The following is a 17500-nucleotide window of genomic DNA, read 5'->3' as shown; positions in this document are numbered from 1 at the left end:
ACTTTGGATATTTTTTTGGTGAAGAGACTAGAGAGTAGCCTGGAACTCACCTATGCTTTCTATGGCATAGGCAGCTCCCGGCAGGATCCGCCGGGAGAAACTGTGCGCAGCTGCTGCACATGAGACTAATTAATTCGAGCGACAGGGAGAGAGAGGAGTGTGTGTGTGTGTGTGTGTGTGTGTGTGTGTGTGTACGGGTGTGCATGTGTGCGTCAATTTAACAAAGGTGCAGACGATCAGAAATCAGCAGAGAGTGATCGACGTTTGCGCTACTCTATGCCAAATTGAAGTGGACTTTTTTTTCCTCCCTGGAAATAAAAACGTCTGGGTTTCCAAAGTTTTCTGCGGCACCCCTGACCTGGCACCCTATAGGGAAACGTTTTGGGCCGGTGGACAGAAATGCTTTGGCCATGTCTCGCATTTTTACCTCCGGTTTCACTGGCACTGCAGGCCACTATCGCCCCACTATGGTAACTGGCGTTCCTTCAATTTTACATGGCACCCAGTTTGAGAAGCCCTGCTGTAGAAGCTAAATAGATTGGGTCTTCTAACGGCGTGTGTTACACATGACACGCCGGCCTGGCTGTGATAACGAGGACCAAATGACAAGTAGGCTACTTCACTACGCAACGCTGGCCAGTAAAAAAATATATATAAATAAAAAGCCACTTCGAGATCATTATGCGAATCATTACGGACAGCGGGAGGGTTGGTCGTAAAAAAGATATCTGCTGTGTATATCACTTTATAATGAGGAGGTTGACAAGACATGGTCATGCAATGTGGAGTTGTGGACAGTAAAACTGAATAGTGTGCATGTGTGCGTGTGTGCCTGCGTGTGTGTGTGTGTGTACGTATGCATGGAGTTATGCCTGATTTATAGTTGTGTATTGTATCATGCACCAAAAACAGCAGATCTACAGGCTTTTATTGTAGATCGGATAATTCGGCTTCAGGGTCAGTGTACCACAGAATGCTAACCTTGGAGGGTGGATTTATAAGATACGCGCACATCCACACATTTATATGAGTGCATTCGTTTAAAAACTTTCCCTCTTCTTTTTCTGAGTGAATGACGTATGGCAGCAATATGGCAGCTTTGGATGCAATATGCTCATTCATACTTGTTCAAGTTGCACAAACACAGTGCAGAGCGCCTACAGTGGCCCTATTTCGGCTTACACGATTTTCAAAAGCATCCGTCTGTACTTCCGTCCCTCTGTTAGGAATAGTAACCCTGTGTCAGATTTGTTGTAATGCTTGATATCTGCTCTACTGTGTAAAATGTTACTTTGACGCATTATTCCCTGGACTTGGACGAATGAAACTACCTACTTAAGGAAGCTTCCTTTGTCCTGGGTGGTGACTAGTTGGTCACAACAGTAATATTACATACCATGCAGTATTACTGTATGAGAGGAATATCATGCAGACTGAAACTCCTGCTGCGTTAGACATGCAGTGTTAACCTGACTTTGCCAGATGAAACAAATTTGTGTAGCAAGCTTCTTGGATCTGGCAGCGTCATGTTAATGCAGTGTATGGCGACATCTTGTTTTGTTTTGAGTGTGTGTGTGTGTGTGTGTGTGTGTGTGTGTGTGTGTGTGTGTGTGTGAGGACCAGTAGCAGTAGACACAAATGGTGCCATCTTATACTGAGCATTAGTGAGGAGTCGTGAACCAATTTTGTGAAGATACAATTTAAAACGGGTGCTCCTTTAAGACAAGTCACAACTTCCTTCCTCCCCCTCAACAAGCCACAACCTCGCGAGCTTGGAGATGTTTATTTCCACCCCCCAGAATGGGGAGGCTATACAGTTTGAAGTGCTGTAACTCACCCTGAGTTAAATGTTAAGCCCCAGAATGGGGAGGCTATACAGTTTGAAGTGCTGTAACTCACCCTGAGTTAAATGTTAAGCCCCAGAATGGGGAGGCTATACAGTTTGAAGTGCTGTAACTCACCCTGAGTTAAATGTTAAGCCCCAGAATGGGGAGGCTATACAGTTTGAAGTGCTGTAACTCACCCTGAGTTAAATGTTAAGCCCCAGAATGGGGAGGCTATACAGTTTGAAGTGCTGTAACTCACCCTGAGTTAAATGTTAAGCCCCAGAATGGGGAGGCTATACAGTTTGAAGTGCTGTAACTCACCCTGAGTTAAATGTTAAGCCCCAGAATGGGGAGGCTATACAGTTTGAAGTGCTGTAACTCACCCGGAGTTAAATGTTAAGCCCCAGAATGGGGAGGCTATACAGTTTGAAGTGGTGAAACTCACCCTGAGTTTCCTTCCGAACACGATGACTTTGCCCCGGGTCTGCTCCTTCCTGAACCTCCACTCCACCAGGTTCTGTCCGTTCTCCCCCGGCAGGGTCATGTTCCGCCGGGCGATGGTGGGGTTAGCCGCTCCTGTTCAACATGATAAGACACAACCGTTTCACTGCAAGGACCCCCAGGTTTGATGCGTTATAGTCCGCGGGACCCCGTAACTCTGAGAGGGGAGGTCGGAGGTCTGCGGGGGACTCTCGGGAGGAAGGAGGTCTATGGGGGCCGTGTGCAAAGATCCTGGTGCTGGGGGTGACGGAGCCGGAGGCATTGTCTAGCAACCAAACCAATGTTAAAAGCTGATTTTCGGTTCAACCGTTTCAAGGGGGGTGGGGGGGGTGTACGGATATATACGGAGTTGGCATATAACGTCCCATCGGCGGGGGGTACAGATGTATACAGGGTTGGCAAAAGAATAATTAAGAAAGGGGAACAACAAATGTATAACTCTACAATTCCAAGTGCTTATCAGTAAGTATATAGGGGGGGGGTCGGGGGGTCATGGCCTAAAAAGGTTGAGAAGCACTGCTGTAGAACAAAAAAATATGGAGCTTATGAAAAAAGACACAAAATTAATAAAATATTCTGATTAGGTATGGGTGAGAGAGACAGCGAAATGCCTTCACGACGGACGACGTACGTCGCGACGTATATTTTTCCGTCGCAACGTATATTCGAGTACGTCCTGGCGTAAATATCAATTCGTCCCGGCAGAACGGACTCGTCGCGGCTATATCTACCCGTTTGCGACGTAATATGTTGGCTATTATTTTCCGTCGCGCCAGAACGGGACTCGTCGCAGCTATATCTACCCATTGTGGCGTGAGCTGGACTCGTCGCGGCAGAACGTGACTCGTCGCGACTATATCTACCCGTTTGCGACGTGCGCCTCGCCGGTCCGGTCTCCAGGCGAGCCTGCGTCCTTCATATATTTTTTTTTCTGCTCTCGTTGGACTTAACTTTAAAAGTCCAATGGAACACCTCTTTGTAACGGGTCGCTGTAGTATAGTGGTCTAATTCCTCGCCTCTCTATTCTTTTTTGCTGAGGACGCTGGTTCAATTCCCGCTCGCGGCAAACCAAAATTATTATATTTTAGACAGACAGACAGACAGACAGACAGACAGACTGCCTGTCTGCCTGCCTGTCTGCCTGCCTAATGTATTGTAAATAATGTATTCATTCCATACGGCTATTTTTTTTTAATATAAAAACTTTTGTCTTTCGCGCGATTCGAACCAGCGTCGTCAGCACCAAAACATTGAGAGGCGAGTGATTAAACCGCTGGACTACAGCGGCCATACGTTACAAAGAAGTGTTTGATTGGACTTATAAAGACAATAGCACCCAGCTGCAGTCTCGCAAGGGGAGGGACCGGAAGTGCTTTTATTTCCGGCTTCCACGTGCACAAGCGCACATACACGCACGCGAAATATAATGCGCGTGCACGACACGCACTTGCTGGTGCGCGCTTAAATGCCGGGTGTATATAGTACCATCTGTGCTTAAACATAATTACGTGGTCGGTTTGGAAAAGTTTGAAGTAGTTTGTTGTAGGTAATATTTTAATTGAAAGCTTATTAGTTGGTGGTATAAGTGTGCATATTTGAAGAAATGCAAATCTAACAATAATAAAATGATATGCAATAATAGGCTAGGCCTATATGGTCGATTATAACATAATGATATCAAGGCATTTAAGTAATGTAATAAGTTGCTATAACCCCGTACCCCTGTCCCACACACACCATGTCCAGACCATAGATCACAGACACACGACCATATGCATTTAATTTACTATGAAAACCTGCATTTCCCGTCAGTCAGTCAGTAAGTGTGTCATGTCACGCCTCGTGTCATGCCTCCATATATGGTCACGCCTCATGACACGTCACACCGCCATATATGGCCGTTTCCATATGATATAAGATCCCGACACTGACCTCATCAAACCCTGGATAGCCATACATTGAAAAGACTGGATCATCACCTAGATCTCCATATATGGAGCTGAGGCGGCCAGCAACTCTACATCTGACCTCATAATGTAATAATCAGCTCATAATGTAATTAAAAGACGAGCACATAACTTAATAGATTTTTCTATAATGTAATAATGTGTTACATTAAGAACCTCCACATAGGCGACTCATACTGTAATAAAACTTCATAATGCAATAATGTCTTTATAATGTATGAGCTGATTATTACATATTGCATTATATTTCGCGTGCGTGTATGTGCGCTTGTGCACGTGGAAGCCGGAAATAAAAGCACTTCCGGTCCCTCCCCTTGCGAGACTGCAGCTGGGTGCTATTGTCTTTATAAGTCCAATCAAACACTTCTTTGTAACGTATGGCCGCTGTAGTCCAGCGGTTTAATCACTCGCCTCTCAATGTTTTGGTGCTGACGACGCTGGTTCGAATCGCGCGAAAGACAAAAGTTTTTATATTAAAAAAAAATAGCCGTATGGAATGAATACATTATTTACAATACATTAGGCAGGCAGACAGGCAGGCAGACAGGCAGTCTGTCTGTCTGTCTGTCTGTCTGTCTGTCTAAAATATAATAATTTTGGTTTGCCGCGAGCGGGAATTGAACCAGCGTCCTCAGCAAAAAAGAATAGAGAGGCGAGGAATTAGACCACTATACTACAGCGACCCGTTACAAAGAGGTGTTCCATTGGACTTTTAAAGTTAAGTCCAACGAGAGCAGAAAAAAAAATATATGAAGGACGCAGGCTCGCCTGGAGACCGGACCGGCGAGGCGCACGTCGCAAACGGGTAGATATAGTCGCGACGAGTCACGTTCTGCCGCGACGAGTCCAGCTCACGCCACAATGGGTAGATATAGCTGCGACGAGTCCCGTTCTGGCGCGACGGAAAATAATAGCCAACATATTACGTCGCAAACGGGTAGATATAGCCGCGACGAGTCCGTTCTGCCGGGACGAATTGATATTTACGCCAGGACGTACTCGAATATACGTTGCGACGGAAAAATATACGTCGCGACGTACGTCGTCCGTCGTGAAGGCATTTCGCTCCACCTGATGGGTGAACCACAATTATACGCACAGAGGCTACTTTACGTGGCGCTACACCCGTCATACGACGTAGAACAAACCGGGCTTACATCCAGATTCAGGCAGAGTAGAGACAGGGACTGTCTACTCTAAACCAACAGGAAACACACTGCTGTCCTTTTCAACAAACATACAGATATCAGTGTTTGTTGTGTGGCCGTTGATTCCTTCAGAGTCAGAGCTCTGGGGAGTCTCTCTCTCTCTCTCTCTCTCTCTCTCTCTCTCATGAAGTGCGAAAACACCCCGGCTGTATTATTTATTGATTTCCCGCCGGGATGAGTTTCAGAGTCAGATGATGAGGGCAGAAGGCTCTTACTAATACCTACAAATAGCTATATTCTGCTGCTCCGCATGTCAACTCAATTTCTTTCTATTCTTTTACTGAACCTTTCTGTTTGAAAAGGAATATATTTATTACAAATGTTTTCGACGCAATGCCTTCTAAATCCTATACATTGTTTCTGAAAATCTGCCAGTATATTAGGAACCCCTTTTGGTGTTAGCATTATGTTGTGCTTTAGCTATTGAAAAATAGCAGATCTACAAGCTCTTAGCGCGCCACTGAGTGGCGCGCTATGAGCTTGTAGGTTCTGCTATTTTTGAAAAATCTAAGAACGACTGACATAGAAACATAGCTTTTTCAGAAAACTGTCAGGATTTAGAATCTGATCTCAGGTCAAAATGGGTTAAGGTTTGTGTGTGTGTGCGTGTGTGTGTGTGTGTGTGTGCGTGCGTGACGTGTGTATTAGGATTGTTACGGCAGTGTCATAGCTTCCAGCATAGACACCTCCTTCGGCTCTGGGGCGTGTGTCTCTCTTGAAGGCAACATGGAGGCAAGCTTTCCCCAGATTCCTTGCGAAGCACAGCAGAAGCATAGCGGAAGCTTGCCCAAGTGAGTGACGTCACTTGGGCCTTCGGCACTTCCGCTTGACTTCATGCATTCAATGGAGACACGTCGCTCCAATGAACTGCAGCGGCCAATGATTTTTTAAATATCTATATGCCTTCCAGTATATGAGGTTCAGTCTGGTAGTGTGCCTGTATATTAGGATCATTACGGTAGAGTAATACCTGCCAGTATAAAGCGGCGCAATCCCACCCCCTTTCAGAATGACAAGGGCAACGGAAGAGAATTTCCCATTCATTTTTCCATAGAAGTTTCAAAAAGTATTTATTTAAAGACCTTTAAAGCTTCAGACAAAGCCAACTCGGCTCCTGACAAATCATGACAATAAACAACATTTTTTAAATGTATATAAATGAATGGGAAATTATCTTCCGGTGCGCTGGAAGGGGACGGGACTGCGACGCACTATGTGAGGTTCAGTCTGGTAGTGTATATTAGGATCATTATGGCGGTGTAGTAAACTGTATCGCTGACATAAAAGCATGGATGTCAGAGAATATCCTTCAATTGAACGAAGGAAAAAACGAAATCCTCCTCGTCGGGGCAAAGGCCCAGAGGGAAAAACTGTCGGCTTACCTTAAATCCAGGGCACTTCACACCAAGGATCAAGTCAAAAACTTGAGTGTTATCTTTGACAGCGATTTGAACATGGAGGCACACATCAGAAACATCACTAAAATATATTTTTACCATCAGCAAAACATTTCCAAAGTCCGACCATTTCTCTAAGCTGACTTGGAAGCTCTAAGCTTGATTGATTGATTGATTGATTGATTGATTGATTGACCATACCTGCCAGTATGTGCGGTGTGGTCATACCTGCCAGTATGTGTGGTTCGGTCTGGTAGTGTGTGTCCATTCCATTGGCGTAGATGACCCTCAGAGAATGGTCGTTTCCCACCTGGTAACTGTTACGAAGCTGATCTGGAGAGACACAGAGCAAAAGATAGGTTTACTGATTGATTGATTGAATTTTGAACCCTCTAATGGAGCACAGAGCAGGTATTAACAATCAGCAGCCTTCATTCACTTCTCCTTGACCTTTCACACACCGCTAATGGCCGCTGGCCAGGAGGGTGTGTGTGTGTGTGTGTGTGTGTGTGTGTGTGTGTGTGTGTGTGTGTGTGCGTGTGCGTGTGCGTGTGTGTGTGTGTGTGTGTGTGTCGAGAGAGAGAGAGAGAGATAGAGAGAGAGAGAGAGACAGAAAACAAGTGACAGAAATACTAAATTAGTGAGAGATGTAGTGAATGACAATCAGTCAGATAACACGCACGCATGCACGCACGCGCGCACGCACGCATGCGCGCACGCACGCACACACGCACACACGCACTTACTGTGGTGTGAATCAGGTCAGGAGGTACTGTATCTTTTCTTGCGCTGCCATCCCTGCAGCATTTGGATGCGATGCAGGTACAGCCGCTGTTTATTTGACTAAATAATGGATGTGGATCGAGGGCAAGAGAGGGAGGGAGAGCTATTGTTGTGGGTGGCTGTGAATAACTTATGACTTTAAAATCAATACCGCTGTGCTTTGTCCCGCAACCCACGGCGGGGCCGATGCCCGATCAATAGCGCTCTGAGCACCCTGCTAGGCCCGCTATAGGGCAAAACACAAGCTACTGCCCAGCCAGGTTCACACGGAGCAGTGACTCACATGAGTTAAAGTACCACAATATAAACAGGGGTTTTCAACACTTTTCATTTCAAGGACCATTATTTATTAGGCATTTGAGGCACGGACGACCATTGGTTGAGATTTAGCCTCTCACACCCAATACTAGAGAATATTTTGTTTTGTCGTTGGATAAGATTTTGTCTACGTTGATCAAAATAACAATTCTTCTACATCCTCTAATTGTGTAGACTTTGTGTAAATGAAGTAATGCACATGTTTAACAATAATTTAACTCTTGAGAACGTAAAAATACATTTTCAGACTTTTTTTCTTTTGTCTGTCTACTAAAGAGCTGGGGAGATGGGGAGCCCCCTACCATCCATCCATCCATCCATCCATCTATTAGTAAACAGTCCATGTGCATGGGGGTAAATAAATATGTGTTGCTGTATAATACAGCATTCTGTCAATAGCGCTTTCTGGGGCCGTAAAAGCCACAGTTATGACTCCCATAACCATTACTTACACATTTATTATCACTACACAACTGTAAATCCAATACCCAGCAGCGCTGAGATTAGGCCTTGCATTACAGTCTGTCTATATGTCTGACTGTCTGTCTGCTTTTTTATAGCACTGCACTGCATACAGTATATGTGTATTGATGTTTACTGTACCGGTATATACGTATATGGTCTCTTCAATAATGAAACAGCGCAGTGGACATTAGTACCAGGGGGGCACTAACTCTCTCTCTCTCTCTCTCACACACACACACACACACACACACACACACACACACACACACACACACACACACACACACACACACACACACACACACACACAGGTCATATTTTCTAATAAGCTAGTTCAGAGACATGAACGATATTGATGACTTTGTCAGCTTCTTAATCACAGTAATGGTCTATAATAATATTTGATGACTGAAGGTGATACTGTATGAAGCCAGCACAGATAACTCTCTCATGAATATGTTTAGCTTCCTTATTGTAAGTCGCTCTGTTAAAGAGCATCTGTTACATAGACTTTGGCACATTCCTCACACCTATGTCAATTCATTGTTAGCCTACCACAGCAAGCAATACAAATAGCTTGACAATGTCTCAATAGATCTAGACCAGTCTAAATAATAAATTAATGCCACATACGAAAAACAGTCTAAGTCCACACTATTTATCCATAATGTATAAATAATCGATAAGGAGTCTGGACAATGAGGCCTTTTCGTGGAGGGGTCAGAATGAAATTTGGACTTAAGACTGTTTTTCGTCTGTGGTACGTATTGTCCCAAAGGATATTCATCTTCACAGGTCTGTTCAACACCAACAACAAAACAACAAATAGTACATAGTTCATCTGATCTGATACTTGGAAGTAACAGTGTGGGTTCTACAGATCAGAAACCAATTGGATTTGGCTGCAGGCTCTACTTTTCCACAGCCGTTCTCCACCGGAGCAGTTGGGGGGTCAGTGCCTTGCTCAAGGGCACTTCAGCAGTGTTGGGGGGGAGAGGTCACCATTCACTCGTCTTCTCCACCCGGATTATTGAACCGGGAACCTTCCGTGCATGTGTGCTCCTCTCCAGCCCTTAGGCCATGGCTGCCTCCCAAACGATATACAGTATATTAATGTCTTACCCTGCACCAGTGTGTAGTAGGAGTCTATGGAGGACAGGTTGGTCGTTATGGAGACGTCCTCGTCCCGCCCTGACGTCTCGATGTCCACGGCGACGGCGCCCGAAGACATGTCCCCGTGGAGGTTGGTCACCACGCCCGTCGGGAAGGTCACGTTGGTCAGACGACCCTCGCTGTCATAGCTGTATGAGAGAGAGAGAGAGAGAGAGAGAGAGAGAGAGAGAGAGAGAGATAGTTGTTGAAGAAATGTTGGCTGTCTGCCATTTGGCTCTTGCCCATTTACACTCTAAAATATTTTTGCCATTTTGTCTCATGACGAAGTATATTATACTTTGGCATGAGGCCAAGGGTGAAGAGAGCCAAGCTACAAGCCAAGTTTGTCTATTTCTTCCATTGTTTATCGAAATGTTTCAGAAATGACACCTGACCTCTTCACACTTCTTTTCACTTTTGTTCAGACAATTCACACAAATCAGTGTGAATCAGTCACACGGTTGTGAGTGTGAATTGTTTAATTCGGCTAAAACGTTTTAAATTGCTATGCATGGGCTGCATGAATGCCAACAAAACCACGTAAACACGGTCAAATAATGTCAGACACATCGGCCAGACTGGCATATATCAGTCTGATCTACAGCCTTGAGGACTTTATATTCCACTGTGGCTGTGTCTGCGGTAAACAGCATGGTCTTGACCTGTTCTATATGTAAAGTGTCATGAGATAACTTCTGTTGTGCTTATATAGATAAACATTGACGCCACTGTGGTATCTCCAGCATTTTTAAATTGAAAATGAAATAGCATTGGACGAACACTGCGCCTCGTTCATAGTGCATATATAGCGCTCAAGGACTGCAATTTGTTTATGCATGCATTGTTGTATAGGCCTATATGAAAAGAGGGCTGCAATGTGCATTGGGATTATATTATGAAGGAATGTACAGGATAGGCACTGTGCATCGTAAGTGCTTATTGAGTCTGCCGAGTGTTGGGTTCCAATTATATTCTTTCCTTCTGTTTTGTTTATTCAATGTTTATTATGGACCTGTGTTTGTATGATGAAGTGTGGATTAGTTCCCTGAGTGTGTGTGTGTGAGATTGCATGTTTGATTGTGCAAATACATACATGTACACACTCTCTGACTCCCTCTGTCTCCATAACTACGTAACCACTCAGAAGCGTGCGCACACACACACACACACACACACACACACACACACACACACACACACACACGCACGCGCACGCTCACGCTCACGCTCTCACGCACACGCACACGCACACGCACACGCACACAGCAAAGTTACACTCACTCATAGAAGGTGGTCCAGCCGATCTGGATGCTTTTGGTGGCGAGCAGCCCACTGTTACCATGGTAGCTAAACAACACCAGTTCCTGTCCCTGAGCCGTGAGTGTCTTCAGACCTCCGTTGGTACCGATGGTCAGCCATATAACCTGTAAGCACACGCACGCACGCGCACACACACACACAGAGATTAGGCATACAAATAGGTCTAAAGTCAGCCACTCTGACTCGCTGGCCACTGACAGTATCAGTCACTCCACTAACCTGGTTGTCGGGGGCGACCACGCGTACAGGCATCCTGTTGGTGTCTCTACGGATACGCAGGGTGTTGCCACTGCTGTCCGTCACCGCGGTGACGTCCTCCTCGTTGCTGTTGGCCAAGGGAGGGGAAAAGGAGGACACATGAGGACACACAGGACAATGGGTTTAGTCACTTGAACCCCAACATCCGTATTCAGGGGAAAATAGCAGCTCTACAAGCTCTCAACGCGTCACAGCTTGAAGATCGCCTATTTTCAGCAAAAATCTGTCTTTCATAATCGGGATGTGCCAATGAGACATTTTGGCCGATATCGATATCCGATATAAGGAATTGCTGTTATGGCCGATAACCGATATTACTGATGTTGATATGATCTCATTCTGTATTTAAAAAAATATATACTATTGTCCATTCTGAATAATACATGTAACAGGGTTTCTGCATTGCAGGATTAGATTTAACTTTAATACCTTATATTTAATATTGTGAGCTTGTAGATCTGTTCAATACGGAGCCCCTGAATGGCCATGCATTCAAAATATATTTTATCTCGTACATACAAGATATTATCTTTGTTCCAAAAGGGCTTCTGTAACAAGGCGAGCGGGCCTAAGACCCAGCGTGCATGCTCTGAGGCCTCAGTGCAGGTATTTTGTTCACTGTTATGCAACACGGAAGTAGTACAGACTTGAAGCTGTTCATAGCTCCAAGTGTGACGAGTCAAATGACAGGGACTCTAGACTCGACTTGGACTCGCGCCTCAATGACTCCAGACTCGACTCGAACTCGAGCTTAATGACTTTCAATGACTTGTGGAGTTTCGACGAGTCATTACCGTATTTTTGGACGCACGCTAATGCATGAAATGCCCGAAATGTTTTTATCCAATCCCATCCCTTTCCCCTCCCGCAGCACAATTGCACAAATGAACCTCAGGTGCGCAGAGCTCAGCTGATTTCATGCCCACTGAAACCACAGGCGAGTACAAACTGATGATGCACAGTGGAGCCTTTCATCATAACATTTAAATATTAAAATGTGAAAGTAAACAAATATGTTTGGCTCCACATCAGCTATCCAACGTCATTTAACTTTGCATTTGTTTAATATGTTGATAAGATGATAGGATTGTCCTGATACCATATAGATTAAGTATTATTGTATTAACATACTCTACCATACAGATTGTATAAGTTATATTGTATTAACATATATTCTAACATACCAATTGGACATTTTATTCATTTAAACCAGTTTAATGACACTTATCTTAAGTCTAATTTATAACCCATAGTATGACAAGTGTCACTTGCATAAAATAGTTGATCTACAACCTAACAATGTGTAGCAACGTGACCTAAATTAAATGTTATATTTATACATTTTATGTAGCCTAGACGTTTTTAAATAGGTACATCCACAGATGTACATTACTGTAATAAATATCACAAATATTGATTTAATCTATATTTCTGTTTACTTTCTGTTGATCATTTTAATAATTAACACAATTGTTGTTTTTGTTTATCTCTCCAAGCTGATGGCTGCCATTAACCATCTGCTTCTGTTTTGATTGGGGAGGATACTTTTATCCAAAGAAACACTTGGAGGCCGCCTCTGTGTTTAATTACTGCAAACTGCATATCTGCTGCCTTGCAGACATGAGTCAGGGGAAATTACTGAACCATAATTGCAACAGGTGTTGTTAACACTTTCAGCGCACCCTGGTGTTCATTTGAAATTACTGCAGGCAGCCAGGGCATAATCTGGATATTGGCGCCAAGCATTTCCACCCACACATCCCAATACAACAACGTTTTTTCGAGCAGCAACCTACATGTATTAGGTTTCACCACAAGCAGTAATATGGCTGGCGTGATCAGAAATCACTATTTACATCTGAACGTCGGGCGGTTTGGACTAAAACAACAACTTTGGAGTATTCTTCGGAGAAAACAAGCTGCAAAGAAACAACATTGGGTGGATCCTTATGGGAGGCACGTGCATTGATCCTCAGATGGGAAGAACGTAGGCACTGTCTAGCAGCCTGGGCAGCACGAAAGGTTAGTGTTGAGCTGCGGCTGCTTGGTATTGATATAAACCTTACAACCCGCCATCTGACGGGTTCGGAAGCGTTTTGGCATCCATCGTGTGAAATGACAGGTGCTATCCAAAATTGATATGCTGACCTGAAAATGTATTTTTTATTTACTAAAGAGCTGCAGAGACACAGAGATAGATCCCTGTTACTGAACAAGCAACGGCTGCCACCAGAACACAAGAGATTAAACTATTAAAAATGACTAAGAATACAGAGTAGAGCTATTCTTTAACAAAATGTCATCTCTGTCAGGTGGAACCATTTGTCCAAAACTGTTCAAGTTCAAAAATAGCAAAAGTAGCAGATCTACAACCTCAAAACCTCTTGCTACGGTAGCTACTTTTCTGCTACTGCTACTTTTTTATACTTTTGTGTGACGCTGTAGTGTGATCAAGCAGGTACGCATATACATTTCCCCCAAAAAAACACAAACAGTTAAATTACAGGTTTCTGCCCGACAACGATTAGTATGCATAAAATGTCTGTTTGAAAATGACAGTTTTCTGAATTTTTCAAAAATAGCAGACCTACAAGCTATGAGCTTGTAGATCTGCTATTTTTCAATAGCTAAATCATAACATAATGCTAACACCAAAAGGGGTTCCCGCCCAAAATGGGTTAAAAGTGATTGAACTGACCTGTAGCTGAAGTTGTACTTGTAGTCTCCAGTGACCAGGGACATGGTGAACTGGTGGGTTCCATTGGTGTCGAACACATACAGCTCCTGAGTGGCTGGAGACGCAACCTCGTATGAGCTGGGACCGGAGGCCAGAGAGCCTGTACGTGCAAACACACACGCACACGCACAACACACACACACACACACACACGCGCACACACACACACGCGCGCACGCACGCACGCACGCACACAGACAGACAGACACATAAACATGCAGGAAACGTTTTAAGCATTATAGCACATACTGCAGATGACATTTTGCAATATGTCACCCGTTCCCGAAGGCATGTCTGGGTTCAGACTAGGCAGCCTGTGGGACCGACAGCGCCAAGGACACTGGCATATAGGTCACTCCATAAGCATCTGTATGCTCACAAAATGTTTACAAAATTAGATGCCCAGAAACTAGGAGTAAGAACTGGTAAGACACGGCACCTAGAATAATGCCTTATTTTTTATTATTCTATACATGTTTTCTTTCTTCAATGGTGTATACTGTAATGTCTTAGGGGCCAAACAAAATAGATTTTACTTTTGTACCTGGGCACCAATCTCTCAAGACAGCACCACAGCCCTAAACATTGTTGTTGTTAGTAGGAATAAACACATAAGCGCCAGGAGGAAGTGGACTAAGAGGGGCAGGATCCAAACCCAGTTCCTGTTTCTACACAAAAAAGGAGGACCTATAACGACATACAATGTTTTGACCAGTTAGCCCACACGAGCACGCACACCCAGAGAAATGGTCTAATTAGAATGAAACTAGCAGTCCATACCGGTGGGTGGCTGGTTGCGGCGTACAGCTCGTATGCGGATGTTGCCCAGGTCAGCCACGTACAGGGTCCCGTCTGGAGAGACCACCAGACTGGACGGACAGTTCAGCCTGGCGTCCTTAGCGTAGCCGTCGCCACTCTGGTAGCAATCACAGTTAGCATCATTCTGCAGGGAGGGAGGAACAAAAAACACAAGGATGAAAAATAAATGGAAAGAAAAAAGAAAGGATCAAAGAGGCAGAGTTCTCCTAGGGCCCTAAACTCTGCCCTATACTGGACCGGCCAGAGGAACAATTACCATACTTTTAGACCGAAAACCATAAAAAGGTGTGATCATGCGCTTAGTGTCCTCAAAGTCACGCATCCAATAAGCTTTGAACTGAACAGATGTTACCCTCTGTTCCAGAGATATTGTCCCAAGCATCTGAAAATGGCCACTTAAGCCGATTTTCTATCACTAGCTGACTTTTGATCGCCGACTGTTGACTGAGTTTTGGCCATTGTTGTCCATATTTCTTTAATAACACAGGACGGATGGCAACAAACTAGATACCTATGTAAATCCATGCATCCAACACATCCATTTCCGTCAGCCTTACCGTTAGGCCACTATAGGGGCAGTTGAAATGTCTTTCTTGGATAGCCAAAGTATGAAATAATGCTTTTTAGCTATGCTTTCACATGGGTTAAATGATAGCTGTATAAGCTTTACAACAGCACTACAAACTATCCTTCTGTTTCAGAGGTGGCTCTGGGTTACCTTGCAGTCACAGTCAGAGAGCGTTCCAGCAAGGTGAGTGATTTCACCATCCGTCGACACCTGGAGGAGAGACAAAGTAAAAAGATACAAATAAATAACGTAAACTAAGCTGGCAGGTCGGGTATCATGGTGTGGAAATCCTTCTGGTTGGTCTAAGATGGAAAATCTCTCATCTGGGTCTACCCATCCGTTACAGTCATATGAGTAAAGGAATCTGTGACCTGATTGAGCGATTCATTTTCAATGAGAACAATGAGTGTTCAGGTGGTAAACTGACAGGCTTTTAGGCCTGTTTAGAGAAAACGGCTAAATCGAATATCAGATGTGCTTTCTGTATAGACGGCAACGGCGTCAGTGAAAGTAACAAGCTGTTACTCGGCGTGATATGTGGAATGGATTTAGTATACTAGAAATACTTGTTTTACCAAGGTTCTTTTCACTGTTCTTCTCTTTTGTTACTGAACACAAGTCTTACTTTTCCGACACTTCTTTCCATTGAAACAAAGAATTTGTTACTTGTTATTTGTTACTTACAAACACCTCCTTTCTCAATGTCAATTGTCAGTTCTGACAATTTACTGACAATCCACTGTCTTGTCAACGGCATGACATGTGAAGTTCTCAAATGGCACATCTGTATGTGTAATTTAGAATGGACAATATGCAGTGTGTTGTTTTTTTTTGTGGGGAAGGGAGTGGAATTAAACGTTTTTTAAAGTGGAATGTGCTTTATGCAATGTGGAATGGATTTTGTACGAGGTGGACTTTCAGTCATGCGGACTGGACTTGATTGCACTGTGGTCCCACCTGTCTGATGCGGTGCAGCTTCTTCTCGTCGGTCTCAGCGATGTAGAGAACTCCGCTGTAGGACAGAGCGATGGCCGTGGCTCCCTCCAGCATGGTCTGCACCGCTTTCTTACCCATGGTGTACTCTATGCCTGGTACCTGACAGTGCATGGGACGGCCCGCCACGATGCGCACCTACACACACACACACACACAGGCACACGCAGGCATGCACACACACACACACACACACACACACACACACACACACACACACACACACACACACACACACACACACACACACACAAATATGGCATGAGTTGATGCTCTCACTTTATAAGGCAACGAAAGGGTCTCAATCAATGCTGACGTCGCAAAATGATGTCGATTGAATGATTCATTCACTGATTCATTTTTATTTCAATGTCTGTTTTATGTATTCTTTTTTTATGCTCATGTAAACAGCCCAATGGTGCCTGATTAGCTGAAGTATCACCCTGCCATCCTCCAGCACATGGAGATCATCGCTGATTAGACTAGGTCAATAAACAGGTGTGTTAACGTACCTGTCTGTTCTCAGTGATCTGCAGCACCACGTTGTTGTCCAGGACATATATGGAGTTATCCATGGGGTTGATGGCCAGGTCTGTGGGCCACTCCAGACGCACCTACACACGCACGCACATAAACACACACACACACACACACACACACACACACACACACACACACACACACACACACAGCAAAGAACAACCTGGTTCATGTGACGTCTCGTTCAACAGCATGTAAACACCTGGCCCCCCAGAGGTCAGTGGTGTCCTGAAAGGAGCACTAGGAGAGATGTTTGCCGCTTTTTGTCAAAGCGACGATCCCGTTCCCTTGTTATGGTCCATTGAAAATGCCATGATGGCGGACACGGAAGAGGCACGGCACAGACGCAGAGATGAAGGCCTTTCTAAAAGTGCATTATCTATTGAGTGGATGCATGGCAGCAGTTTTTTTGGCAATTATGTGATTTCCATGTTCCTGGTTTTCAATGAGATTCAAACGGTGATTCATAGGTTAGCGAAGAGCACCATAGTGTAAAACTAAAAACGCACACAAATCCTCCAAAGTTGTATTTGGCAGTGTGGGTTTTGGGGGGAAAAATCATCCAAAGTCGTCTCGTACATGACCCCTTTCGCTACACCAAACATTTTCGCCGAAAACAGCCCATCTACAACGTTGGGAACAGCTTGT

The 17500-nt window shown here is 44.4% G+C and overlaps 1 protein-coding gene across 5 annotated transcripts in view; it reads right to left on the bottom strand.

Moving 5' to 3' along the window:
- tenm3 (teneurin transmembrane protein 3) overlaps positions 1 to 17500 on the bottom strand; it is a 352973-nt gene that overhangs the window by 27802 nt on the left and 307671 nt on the right. For 3 of the 5 annotated variants that reach the window (XM_083765245.1, XM_083765246.1, XM_083765249.1), the window contains exons 28-37: positions 16825 to 16926; positions 16277 to 16450; positions 15470 to 15529; positions 14713 to 14875; positions 13894 to 14032; positions 11157 to 11262; positions 10899 to 11041; positions 9588 to 9766; positions 7101 to 7232; positions 2272 to 2402 (exon numbers count right to left, since the gene is read on the bottom strand). In XM_083765245.1, the coding sequence (XP_083621371.1) occupies positions 2272 to 2402; positions 7101 to 7232; positions 9588 to 9766; positions 10899 to 11041; positions 11157 to 11262; positions 13894 to 14032; positions 14713 to 14875; positions 15470 to 15529; positions 16277 to 16450; positions 16825 to 16926 (1329 nt within the window). The remainder of the gene's footprint in view (positions 1 to 2271; positions 2403 to 7100; positions 7233 to 9587; positions 9767 to 10898; positions 11042 to 11156; positions 11263 to 13893; positions 14033 to 14712; positions 14876 to 15469; positions 15530 to 16276; positions 16451 to 16824; positions 16927 to 17500) is intronic. The other 2 variants (XM_083765247.1, XM_083765248.1) reach the window with 1 other exon arrangement.

The sequence above is a fragment of the Protomyctophum parallelum genome (assembly GCF_964188405.1).
Source record: "Protomyctophum parallelum genome assembly, chromosome: 5".
Taxonomy (NCBI): Eukaryota; Metazoa; Chordata; class Actinopteri; order Myctophiformes; family Myctophidae; genus Protomyctophum; species Protomyctophum parallelum.
The sequence above is the reverse complement of the archived record's forward strand: the minus strand, read 5'-3'. Positions and strand labels throughout refer to the sequence as shown.